At 45.4% G+C, this 13,401-nt stretch overlaps 1 protein-coding gene across 4 annotated transcripts in view; it reads right to left on the bottom strand.

Moving 5' to 3' along the window:
* The window catches only part of CTC1 (CST telomere replication complex component 1), a 31,179-nt gene extending 19,161 nt beyond the window's left edge, over nt 1–12,018 (bottom strand). For all 4 annotated transcript variants that reach the window (XR_003549918.1, XM_006151746.3, XM_014589059.2 and 1 more), the window contains exons 1-5: nt 11,928–12,018; nt 7,362–7,525; nt 4,020–4,257; nt 3,373–3,584; nt 2,933–3,074 (exon numbers count right to left, since the gene is read on the bottom strand). Coding sequence is in view for 3 of the 4 variants with exons in the window: in XM_006151746.3 (XP_006151808.1) it covers nt 2,933–3,074; nt 3,373–3,584; nt 4,020–4,257; nt 7,362–7,525; nt 11,928–11,960 (789 nt within the window). In the remaining variant the exon portion in view is untranslated. The remainder of the gene's footprint in view (nt 1–2,932; nt 3,075–3,372; nt 3,585–4,019; nt 4,258–7,361; nt 7,526–11,927) is intronic.
* Between the last annotated feature and the right edge of the window lie 1,383 nt (nt 12,019–13,401).

Raw genomic sequence — 13,401 nt, 5'->3', positions numbered from 1 at the left:
GAAACCCAGCGACATAGCCATTACACCAACTGCTGGTTCCCCCCTCTAGTCAAGTTTTTTAAAAAAATAATGATATGGGGGCTGGCAGGTGGCTTGGTGGTTAAAGGCATTGGACTCCCACATGGCCGACTACAGTTTGAGTTCAGGACCTGGTGGCGTGGTTTCTCTCTCTCTTTCTCCCCCTCCTCACCCCAGTCAAATGAAAAATAAATAAATACATTTAAATAAAATAATTTTTTTTGGAGAGGTTTTTGCTATAGGGCACATGCGTTCGCTAGAAAGACAGAGAGAAACAGAGAGACAGAAAGCAAGAAATCACCCCCGGGGGGGGGATGGTCACGCCACAGTCCCTTCTCCTCCATTCTCCTCTTGGGATCTTGAGCACGTACACACACTCAGCATGAGTTTCAACCCGGTGGTTAAAGGCGCTAGACTCCCACATGGCTGATTGTGTTTGAGTCCCAGACTTGGTAGTTTGCTTTCTCACTTTCTCTCTCTCTCTCTCTCATGCTCTGTTCCTCTCTGGTCAAATTAAAAATAAATAAATAAATAAAGTTAGATAAAATAATTCTTTAAAACAAATAAATAACTAAATAAAATAATATTAAATAATTATTTTTTAAGAGAAGTATTTAATTTAATTTTATTTATTTAATTTGACTAGAGAGGGACAGAGTGAGTGAGAAAGAAAGAGAGAAAGTGAGCAAGCAAGCCGCCAGGTCCAGGATTAGAACTACGGTCAGCCATGCAGGAGTCTAGTGCCCCCAACCAGGACACCACCTGCTGGCCCCAATTATGTTAAATAATTCTAAAAAAGTAAAAGCAGATAAACTTAATGACTTTAAAATTGTACTATTTGGGGCTAACAGGTGGAGTGATGATTAAGCTGCTATACTCCTATACGGCCAACCACAGTTTAAGTCCAGACTTGGCAGTTTGCTTTCTCACTTTCCTTCTTTCTCAGGCCAAATACATATACATATATATATATATATGTGTATGTATATATATATATACACATACTCTCTGGCAACATAGCTCTTAGGTGAGAGTGGGCAGACTTTAGTTTCTGGAGATAGTTCTTGAAATTGTAGATGAGACCTTGTTCTCTTTTAATATGCAAGGGTTGCCTGAGAGCCAGCGATTCAAAGTCCAAATAAATATAAGGTTTATGAGACGGTGGTTTCCAATATTTTTTTAATAGAGAGGATTTTGCTACAAGGCACATGCACACACCGGAGAGACAGAGACAGAAAGTGATAAATCACCCCACAGGGGAGATGGTCATGCTGCAATCCTTGCTTCTCCACTCTCCTCTACTCTCCTCTCAGGATTTTGGGCATGCGCACAAACACACACACACACTCAGCCTGAGTTTTAAGCTGCCGGGTCTGGGACTTGAACCACGGTCAACTACATGGGAGTCCAGTGACAACCATTACACTATCTGATAGTTTTGCCTTTCTTTTAACTTTTAAAATGATTTTATTTAACTTTATTTATTATTGTTGTTATTAATTTGAACTATGGTTGGCCAGGTGGGAGTCCAGTGCCTTTAACTACCATGCCATTGGTTGGCCCCAGTACCAAGCATTTTTTGATAAGTGAATATATTCAATGTCTTAATCGTGCTACCGTGAATTATTTGCTTGGTCATTCTAATGCAGGGGAAAACAAGTGATTCTGGCAGGTTTTTTTATTTGTTTGTTTGTTTATTTGAGTGTTCTTTTGCTAAAGGGCACATGCACTCACCAGAAAGACAGAGAGACAGAAAGCGAGAAATCACCCCCTGGGGGATGGCCGCCATGCACCAAACCCTTCTCCTCCATTCTCCTTTCGAGATCTTGGGTACGCACATGCACGCGCCTGGCATGGGTTTAAGCCACGAGGTCCGGGACTCAAACCATGGTCTACTACATGGGAGTCCAGCAACATAGCTATTATACCAACTGCTGGTCCCGATTCTGGAAGTTTTTAAAAAATGTGACACATGGGGCCAGTGGTGGTGGGGTGGTTAAGGCAGGCTGGATCCCTCATGGCTGACTATGCAGTTAAGAGTCCCAGACCTGGCAGCTTGAATGTGTACACTGTTCAAAATCCTGAGAGAAGAATGGAGAACAGGTTGCTACATGGCCATTCTCCCAGGGCGATGGTTTCTCATTTTTTCTCTCTCTCTGGCCAGCATACATACTCTATAGCAAAAAAAAAAAAAGTCACACACAATATAACTCAGACGAACTGCACAGCAGGGAAGTTGACTCCCTATCTCCAAACATTACCTGAACTCTTCCCTTAACAACACTATTCCAGAAAAGTCTCCCTAGATGTCCCCCTTTCCAATACAGTTCCTCCCATGATGTTATCTTTCCCATTAAGAGTTCTAACACCCGTCCTCCTTTCTGTCCAACATCTTAGTAAGGCTGTGGTGGCTGCTGCTGTTCTCCAGGCTTCGCAATGCCACCCAAGGAGGACAAGAAGAAAGAACCCAGAAGTCAGCAAGGACAAAGACCCAGTGAACAAATCTGGGGGCAAGACCAAAAAGAAGTGGTCCAAAGCCAGAGTTCGGGACGAGCTCAATATCCGCATCTTGTTTGACAAGGCCACATAGGACAAACTCTGAAAGGAAGATCCTAATTATTATAAGCTTATAAACCCAGCTGTGGTCTCAGAGGCTGAAGATTTCTGGTTCCCTTGCCAGGGCAGAACTTCAGGAGGTCCTTAGTAAAGGACTTAACAAACTAGTTTAAGAGCAATTTACTCAAGTAAATTACACCAGAAATACCAAGGGTGGAGATGCCCCAGCTGCTTGTGAAGATTCAAGAACAGGCACAACCAACTGCGCATTCAGAAAAAAAAAATAAAACACTTGATTAAACCAAGGGAAACCACACCTCCTCATGCCTCTGAATTTGACTCTAATCCATATTCTCACCTGTACAACGATGGACACGTGGCTGACAGCTGGGGATGATCCACCAAGAGACAGGACGAAGTAAGCTTTCTGCTGACTTTTTACCAGAGCACTCAACCGAACCAGCTTCCCTGCCAGGTTTGACTGTACAACTCTGTGCTTGCTTCCAGGAAGGAAGGAAGAGGAGAGAAAAAGTCACTCTTATTTCTAGAAAGTCTTCCCTCCCACTATAAAGAATGGTCTGGTAGTGAGGTAAAGTGTCTATAGCCCATTTGAAAAACCTCCACCTTCTTCTTACCTTTACACAGGGACATTTTCTTTGAAGAACCATTCTCTTAAGCTTCTTAATACTCAAGGCCCTGTTGTTCTCTCAGTTTGGAACATTTCAGCTATATTACTAGCAAAACCTTTCCTACCCTCCTTCCACTTTTCCCTCCTCCCCGAGAGAGAGAATAACTTACCTGTGCCTGAGCAGGCGGGAAGCAACCTCTGGGTAGAGGACAGGGATAGGCGTGAGAGGTCCAGGACTGATGGAGAAAGGAAACACTGGCACAGGGGCATCCCAGAGCTCCAAATGCCCTTCCTTTGAGGAATTCCACCTGGCAGGAGGGAGGTAACTCCAACTGGGAAACAGAAAGAGATGGCCCAGCCAAGAAAGGTCCAGATCTATGAGCTGGTAAAAACCAAGAGAAACGGGGACCAGCAGTTAGTGTAATGGCTGTGTTGCTGGACTCCCACGTAGTTGACCGTGGTTCGTGTCCCGGACCCGGTGGCTTAAAACTCACGCCAGGCACGTGTGCATGCGTGCCCAAGATCCTGAGAGGAGAATGGAAAAGGGATTGCGGCGTGGCCATCCCCTCTGGGGGGTGATTTCTCACTTTCTGTCTCTCTGTCTCTCTCTGACTGTCTGGCAAGCGCACGCGCCCTATAACAAAAACCTCTAAAACAAAACAAAACAAAAACAAGAGAAACAGAGCAATGGTTAACCAGGATCCTAGCAACCAATCTATCCCTCTCTACCTCTGTTCCCTCAGAGACTTCACTGGCTTGCTCCCTAGACATCTTTCTTTTAAGGATCTGACCATCTAATCTTCCCATTTTCACTCACCTCACAGCTCAGGATTCCTGTGTTATCCCTCACATAGAGGCTTCCATTCCTGCACTCTTGTTCCAAGTCCCCTGATAGGTCTGTTAGCGTCCCTAAAAGTAAAAGCCGCTCCCGGGGGAGAGGAGTCCCATTTGGTCCAGCCTCTTGAGCCCAAGCCTGGTACGCACTACTACTCCAGGACAGATGACTGCAGCACGGGAGACGCTGGTGGGTCCTGAGGTCTTGTACTGAGACAAAGCTGTAGGGTGAAGAATGCAAAGGTCAAGCAAAGTTAGGTCCAAGTGTAGGAGGTTATCCTCAACTCTAACATATTAACAAGAGCCCACAGAAGGTCATGGGAAACACAGACTAAGAGGTGAGTTTTTTTAAAGAGGGATTTTGGCATGTGTACTCGCCAGAAAGACAGAAAATGAAAAATCACCCTCCAGAAAGAATGGCCACGCCACCACAATATCTTCTCCCTCCGTTCTCCTCCTAGACTTTGGACATGCACACACACATGCCTGGCGTGAGTTTTAAGCCACCAGGGTCCGGGACCTCGAACTGTGACCGACTATGTGATAGTCCAGGGACGTAACCATTATGCCATCTTCTGGTCCCACAGTGAGTGTATTTTTTTTTTTTTTTTAGAGGTTTTTGCTATAGGGCACATGTGCTTGCCAGACAAACAGAGAGAGAGAGATAGAAAGTGAGAAATCACCCTGCAGGGGGGATGGCCATGCCACAATCCCTTGTCCTCCATTCTCCTCTCGGGATCTTGGGCACGCACGAACACGCGCCCAGCATGAGTTTTAAGCCACCGGGTCGGGGACACGAACCACAGTTGACTACATGGGAGTTCAGCGACATAGCCATTACGTTAACTGCCGGTCCCCCAAGGTGAGTATATTTGACAGACTGAAGGAGAAAATGGACATAAAGGTCTCAGAAAATGAGGAGGAAAGATAGTCCATAGTATGGTGATTAAGGAACTTAGATCTGAGCCGCTGCCGTGTGCGCCGCCCACCCGGCCTGCGCCACTCTGGCCACTGGGCCCGGGAGTGCCCTGCAGGTGGAGGTCGTGGCTGTGGCTTAAACTCATGCGGGGCGCCTGTGCGTGCGTGCCCAAGATCCCGAGAGGAGAATGGAGGAGAAGGGATTGCAGGCGTGACCATCCCCCCTGGGGGTTGATTTCCTGCTCAGGCACATGTGCGTGCAATGCCAAAATCAAGAGGATAACAGAGAAGGGACTGTGGCATGTCTATCCCTCTTGAGGAAATGATTTCTTGCTTTCTATCTGGCAAGCACACCTGCCCTATAGCAAAAATCTCTCAAAGAAAAAATGATTGGGACCAGCAGGTGGCATGATGGTTAAGGCGCTGAACATTCCCACATGGGCGACCAGGGTTCAAGTCCTGAATCTGGTGGCTTGCTTTCTCACTTCCTCTCTCTCTCTCATTCTCACCCTCTGTCTCTCTCTGCTCAAACTAAAATATAAATGAATGAATAAATAAAATAAAATAAATAATTATTAAAAAAAAAAAAAAGGAACAGCAAACTTCCATATGTACTAATGACTTGAGATTCTGGGGGACTAATTTCTCTGCCCCAAACAACTCTAAAATTTAGACATAATTGGTCCAGCCCTGCAGTGCAGCAGTTAACTACTGTCTGGAGAAAGTCCATATCCCACATGGCAGACTTACGGCTATATATACATGCATGCTGAAGATCCCAGGAGGCGAATGGAGAAGGGACTGCAGTGTGGCCACCATTCCCCCTCAAGGGTGATTTCTCGCTTTCTCTCTCTCTGTCTCCTGGGTGAGTACATGCGCCCTGTAGCAAAAATCTCTTCCCTGCCCCCAAAAATAAAATAAAATAAAAAAGAAAGCAAGCCGCCAGGTCCAGGACCTGAACTTCAGTCAGTCACATGCAAGTCCAGTGCCTTAAACTGCCATGCCAACTACTGGTCCCTCTGCTGTATATTTTGATCAATATGGTGCAGGGAAAGGATCTGGAGAAATGAAGTGGGCATGCAAGAGGGGATGTGTGTATAGGGTGAACACTTCATAAATACCACAAACGACTCCCTTGAAAGCATCTTAGTTCTTAGCTCCATAGAGAACTCCAATAGGGCCCCTTAGGTACCTGCTAACAGCTGGAGCTCAAGGGCCCAGCCAAGTTTCCTTCCTAGTCTATAATATCAGTACTAGAGACTGGCTGGAAAGCTGAGGTTCAGATAGTAGGAGCTGGATATGATATAAGTAATCAATTATCAGGACCACCAGATGGCATAATAGTTACACTGCTGAACTCCTGTGTAGTTGACCATGGTTTGGCAGCTTAAAACTCATGGGACCAGCAGTTGGCATAATGGTAATGTCGCTGGACTCCCACATAGTCAACTGTGGTTCAAGTCATAGACTCGGTAGCTTAAACTCACGCCAGGTGTGTGTGTGCTCACCCAAGATCCCAAAAGGAGAATGGAGGAGAAGGGATTGGGGCGTGGCCATCCCCCAAGGGGGTGATTTCTTGCTTTCTGTTTCTCTGTCTCTCTCTCTCTGTCTTTCTGATGAGCACACGCACCCTATAGCAAAAATCTCTCTAAAACAAAACAAAACAAAACAAAACAAAACAAACAAACAAACAAACAAAAAAACTCACTCCTGGTGTATGTGCCTGTGTGCCCAAATCCCAAGAGGAAAATGGAGAAGGGATTGTGGCCAACACCCTGGGGAGTGATTTCTTGCTTTTTGTCTCTCTGGCGAGTGCACATGCTCTTTAGCAAAAGTCTCCCTAGGAAAAAAAAAGACCTTAAATTCAAGTCTTTTTATTTTTCCTTTTTAAATAATAATTTTACTTAACTTTACTATCTATTTATTTTAATTGGACCAGAGAGGGACAAAGAGAGATAGTGAGAAAGCAAACCACCAGGTCCAGGACTTGAACTGCATTTGGCCATGTGAGAGTCCAGTGCCCTTAACTACCATGCCACCTGCCAGCCCTAAATTCAAATCTTCTTAAACAGTGATCTTCACTTATGAAGTTAGACATCTCTCTGTATCTGTTCCCTAATATACAAAATGAAAATAATATCAGCTACACTCCCCAATTTGAGAGCTCTTTTTCTAAAATTTTTATCTTCCCATATTCATCTTACTTCCTCTCTTTTTTACTAAACATGACTTAAGCTAATTTAGTAGAAATTTCAGGAAAAGGAAAGCTTGATGGAGAATAGGAAAACTTTGGAGAAGGAATGTGTTTAGACCACCTTGTCTTTCACTCACTCTTACTTCCCCTTCTTATTGTAGGTCCTTCCTTCTCAGACCCAAAATTAACCTCCCCTTAACAACCACATCTTACCTGTAGCTGAGGGGCAGTGTAAAACCCTGATTCCTTCCCTGAGACGACCAGACAGTCTTCACACAATCAATTACCAATTGAGACAACTGGATGTTAGGCTCCTTGTCAGGTGGACACAGGGTCTCTTGGATAAAGGTCTGGGCAGTCTCAAGCCAGGCTTGCTCCTAAGGAAAGGGAATTCAGTTAAGACATTTTTATGACTATCCTACCCAACAAGGAAACATTTGAGAAGAATAAAGGAATAGGAAAAAAACAATCCAGAGGACACATGAAATGAAAAACAAAATTAGAGAGTTTAGAATTTGGAAAAAACCTTAAGTCTTCAGTTCAGGGTCAGCCCAATAGCCTAGTGATTAAGGCAGTTGAGTCTCACATGGTCCACCAAGTGCTTTGAAAAATGTCAGGCACATGTGCACATGTGCCCCAAATCCTGACAGTGTGGATAAATAGAGTCATGTGCCATGGGCAAGTTCTTTCTCTCTCTCTCACTCTCCCCGTGTTTCTAGTGAGTGCAAACATCCTTTGCTGTGGCACCCTGAAAGTACAATTTTTAATAATTTCCTTTTTCTTATTTTCTATTTTTTAAAAAAATATTTTACTGGGACCAGCAGTTGGCATAAGGGCTATGTCGCTGGACTCCGGTGTAGTCGACTGCGGTTCAAGTCACAGACCTGGTAGCTTAAACTCACAACAGGCACATGTGTGTGTGTGCCCAAGATCCTGAGAGGAGAATGGAGAAGAGATTGTAGCGTGGCCATCCCCCCCAGGGGGTGACTTCTCACTTTCTGTCTCTCTGTCTCTCTTTCTGGTGAGTACACACATCCTATAGCAAAAAGCTCTCAAAAAAAAAAAAAATTTTATTTATGGGGCCGCCAGGTGGTGTGGTGGTTATAGGCGCTGTACTCCTACATGGCCAACCATAATTGGAGTCCCAGACCTGGTGGCTGGCCTTCTCACTCTTGCCCTCTCACTCTGTCTCTCTCTGGTCAAATTAAATTAAAAAAAAAAAGGAAATAAATAAAGTTAAATAAAATAATCCTTAGAAAAATAAAAAAGATACTTTAAAAAATTTTAAAGGATTATTTTAACTTTATTCATTTATTCATTTATTTATTTGCTATAGGGCACATGTGCTTGCAAAAAAGACAGAGAGAGACAGAGACAGAAAATGAGAAATCACCCCCTGGGGTGATAGCCACGCCGCAATCCCTTCTCCTCCATGGATCTTGGGCACACACGCACATGCACCCAGTGTGAGTTTAAGTCACTCGGTCCGGGACTCAAACCACAGTTGACTACGCGGGAGTCCAGCGACATAGCCATTATGCTAACTGCTGATCCTCTCACATTCAGTTAATCTTTAGCAACTTGAAAAGCCAGGGAACCAGCAGTTAGCTTAATGGCTATGTCACTGGACTCCCACGTAGTCGACCGCGGTTTGCGTCACGGACCCGGTGGCTTAAAACTCACGCCGGGCGTGTGTGCATGCATGCCCAAGATCCGGAGAGGAGAATGGAGAAGGGATAGCAGCGTGACCATCCCCCCTGGAGGGTGATTTCTCGCTTTCTATCTCAATGTCTCTGTCTGTCTGGCAAGCGCACGCGCCCTATAGCGAAAATCTCTCCAAAAAAAATTAATAAAGCCAGTCTACCATTTCTATATGACTTTACCGTCCTTGTGGACAGGCTTACCAGTGACCTTCACCTCACCTATGCCAAACACTCTTATTTGTGGTTAGAGCTGTAGACACTTGACCAAACCATCATTCGGAACTAAATAATCACAATCCACTCTCACACTTTTTGCCTTCCTCTCTGTCTTCTTTGTTAGCTTCTATTCCTCTGACTGCCTGTCCATTATTTGGTGTGCTGAGTATTATTCAAAATTATATCACTACCTCAATGTGAAAGGGCAAATTCATGCATTTCATTTACTGAATTAGAAAGTGATCATGGGGATGGGGGTGGGGGAGTAGGGAAATGGGGGAGTAGGGAGGGGTAAATGTATTTTATATAAGCTCCCCAGATTAATACTGATATAGGCTGGGGACCAGCAGTTGGTGTAATGGTTATGTCACTGGACTGCCATGTAGACCACAGTCTAGGGGTCCAGGATGACCCGGTGGCTTAAACTCATGCTGGGCGCATGTGTAAACATAATGAAGGGATTGCCCGCGCGGCCATCCCCCCGGGGGATGTCTGTCTTTCTGTTGAACACACGCTCCCTATAGCAAAAATCCTGATATAGGCTGAAGTTTAAGAACACTAAAAACCCTTGAGACCAGCAGATGGTATAATGGTTACATCATTGGACTCCCATATAGTTGACTGTGGTTCAAGTCCTGAATCTGGTAGCTTAAAACTCACACCAGGCATGTGTACATGTATGCCCAAAATCCCAAAAGGGGACTGCGTTGGGGCCATCTCCCCTGGGGGGCGATTTCTTTCTTCTGTCTGTCTCTCCAGTGAGCTCACTATAGCAAAAATCTCTCTAATAAAAAAAGAACACTATACTCTTTCCATGCACTGCATGGCTTTAACAGCCATAAATAGAAGATGATTATTCCTAGATCTCTACCTTAGTTGAGATCTCTCTTCAGAACTTTAATCCTATTTCTCTACCGAATTCATGGACAACCTACAAGCAGCACGCATGCCCAAGACTGAATGCTTTTAAAAAAATAATTATTTATTAATTATTATTATTACTATTTTAATTTCCTACAAGAAACCTGTGCTCATCAGAGAGCGACAGCGAGGGAGAGAGAGAAAGAAAATGAGAAAGCAAGGCGCCAGGTCTGGGACTCAGACCACAGTGGACCATGTGGGAGTCCAGGGACATCTGCTGGCCCCAACCCTATACTTTTTTTTTTTTTTTTTTTTGGGAGAGATTTTCACTGTAGGGCATGTGCGCTCGCCAGACAGACAGAGACATAGAGACAGAAAGCGAGAAATCACCCCCCAGGGGGGATGGTCACGCTGCAATCCCTTCTCCTCCATTCTCCCCTCGGGATCTCGGGCACGCACGCACACGCGCCCTGCGTGAGGTTTAAGCCACCGGTCCAGGACACGAACCGCGGTCGACTACGTGCGAGTCCAGCGACATAGCCATTACGCTAACTGCTGGTTCCCAACCCTATACTTTTCATAATACCAATTCCTCTACAGCAGTCGTCTAGTGCTATGTTCACTAACAGCAAATAGCTTCTCAACCAAATATTAATACTTACTCTACTCTGAAATCTGGATGTCCTTCTTAACTCGTTCCTTTCTCTACACAAGACCGTCCATTCTATCTTAATATCTTTTTGTCATCAACTCTGGAACCTCACCATTACTGCTATGGTCAGGGTCACCATTCTCTCACACTGTCTTCTACCATAGCTTTCTAACTGGCACGCTCCAGTCCACAGGCCACGCTGCTATCCCAGTAAACAAAAATCCAAATCTTACCCAATGTGCTTAACAATCGCCAATAGTTCGCAATTATCCTCATGTTAAAAATCGCTGCTCAAGTTTGAGTCCCGGCGCGTGGCTTAAGCTCACGCCAGGCCCACGTGCGTTTGTGCCCAAGATCCCAAGAGGAGAATGAAGGAGTAGGGATTGCAGCGTGGCTATCCCCCCTGGGGGGTGATTTCTCACTTTCTATCTCTGTCTCATTTCTGTCTTTTTTTTTTTTTTTGGGAGGTTTTTTCTTTTTTTTTTTTAGGGTCGTGGTTTTCTCTTTTTCTCTATAGGGCGCGTGCGCTCGCCAGACAGACAGAGACATAGAGACAGAAAGCAAGAAATTCCCCCCAGGGGGGATGGTCACGCCGCAATCCCTTCTCCTCCATTCTCCTCTCGGGATCTTGGGCACGCACGCACACGCGCCCGGTGGGAGTTTTAAGCCACCGGCTCCGGGCCACCAACCGCGGTCGACTCCGTGGGAGTCCAGTGACATAGCCATTACGCTAACTGCTGGTTCCCTCATCTCTTGTCTTTCTGCCGAGCGCACTCGCCCTATAGCAACAACCTCTCCAAAACACAAAAACAAACAAAAAATCGCTGCTCGGCAACACTTAAGAGGCTGTCAGCTCATACCTCTCCACCACCGTCCAACTGAACTTGAGTTTTTCAGACACCTGTTTTATCTCCCGCCTTTGAACTTGCGTTTGCTTCCGCTTTGCAGCATCACTTTTTTACTTGCTAACTCGTATATACACTTTGGGTCTCAGAAGCTTTTCCCGATTTCCAGTTGCCCTTTTCCCCTACAGTTGTGTCAGCGGTCTCCTCCAAAAATTCAAAGCCCGAAAGTCTGCTCCGGATTCCGACTGGGCTTGGACCCTAACAGAGTGAACGGCCGTGTTTAAGGCTCACAGGAGGCGCGGCTTGGACGAAGGAATAAAAACAGTCGCACAACTAAATAGTAAGAGGTGGGAGGGAATCCTCGCAAGGCTCCTCACCCCGGCCCGGGCGCAGCCAGCAGGTCAGGGAGGGCAGAGAGACACGATGGAGGGGCCAGGAGAAGAAAGAAAATCTGAGACAGACAAAAATAAAAAAGGGACAAGAAACAGAGGGCAGCACTCACGGAGCCACCAGCCTGAGGCCCTCCGGCCGCCATGACGCGCTCAAGCTCCCCGAAGCTCCCCCAACCCCCAGCAGGCGCGCGAACCGCCGCCCGCGTGAGTGCTCACGGGAGGGAGGCTCGGTGACGTCACCCGTGGGCGGGTCCCGGCTCCGCCTCCAGCTCCTTCCGCGCCGCGTCCCACCCCGCACCCTTAGGACTCAGCTGGGGCCTCCGGGCATCATTGTCTTTCAGATCAGAGACATCCGGCAGACCTTCAGACCTTCACGTGGCAGGAGTTGGGAGAGCCTGCCTGTTTACCTTATAAGCATCTTTCAATTTTCCTGATCTTGGGAAGCTGAGAAGTGCTTCTTCCTTAATGCAACCAGAACACATCATTCGTACTTAGGTTATATGGCCTTAACTCACTGAATGATTGATTTCACTGTCTCCCCTATTTAACTGTGATCTTCAAGAAGTCAAGAGCCATGTTCTATTTTTCTATGCATTCTGGTGCCTAAAACAGTGGTTGCTGCTAAATAACTTAGTATTTATGAATCAATTAATGAAAGCTTCTGCTCTTCCTTACTGAGTCAACCTGCCAAACAGTTCACCAGTTTAGTAGGCAGTGGTACACAGAATTCGTTTAACTGTGTGTCAGGCACTGTTCTGTGCTCTAGAGATACAGTTGTGAACAAAAAAGGTAAAAACAACTCTGCTCTCATGGAGCCTGCCTTCATGGAAAGAACATGGTCAATAAAAAGAAATGAATAGGCAAAATGTGCAGAACAGGGACCAGCAGATAGCAATGGCTACGTTGCTGAACTCCCACATAGTCCACCAGACCTGAAGGTTTAAACTCATGCCAGGCCATGTGTGTGTATGCCCAAAATCCCTGGAGGAGAAAGGATTGCAGTGTGGCCATCCCCCCTCCCGGGGTGGGGGTGGGGGGTGATTTCTTGCTTTCTGTCTGTCTCTCTCTGTTTTTTTGGTGAGCTCATGTACCCTATAGCAAAAAAAAAAAAAAAAAAGAACAACGGAACACTCCCAAAAAGCCCTCCAAAAAAATGTGCATAACAGTATGTTGACAGAAAATAACCAACTTTTTGAAATCAATAATTAATGTGATTTTTAAAAAAAATAGAATATGAGTGACCTAGGCCCAGAGAGGAGGCAAACATGTCATTTTTAGGGTGATCAGGTATAGGGGCTTTTTCTTTTCTTTTATTTTGAGAGTGACAGACAAAATTAGTGAAAAGGTTGTTATTGATCTGGCCCAAAAAGGCAGGACATGTGGAAGCGGGAGCTTGTAATGTTTAGGTTGGTGATTGGAAGAGAATATCTGTGTCTTGGGAAGAGATTTGTAAAAGAAATGTTTAATCTATATCTCAAGGAAAGGGAAGTTTTGTGTCTTGGGAAGAGATAAGCAAAAGAATATATTATAATCAGTTGAAATATACATCTCAAAGATATTATGCCAGGGACAGGTTGTAGGACG

Source organism: Tupaia chinensis, unplaced genomic scaffold (assembly GCF_000334495.1).
Source record: "Tupaia chinensis unplaced genomic scaffold, TupChi_1.0 Scaffold000330_1, whole genome shotgun sequence".
Taxonomy (NCBI): domain Eukaryota; kingdom Metazoa; phylum Chordata; class Mammalia; order Scandentia; family Tupaiidae; genus Tupaia; species Tupaia belangeri.
Note: the sequence above shows the minus strand (reverse complement) of the source record. Positions and strands in the feature narration are given on the sequence as shown.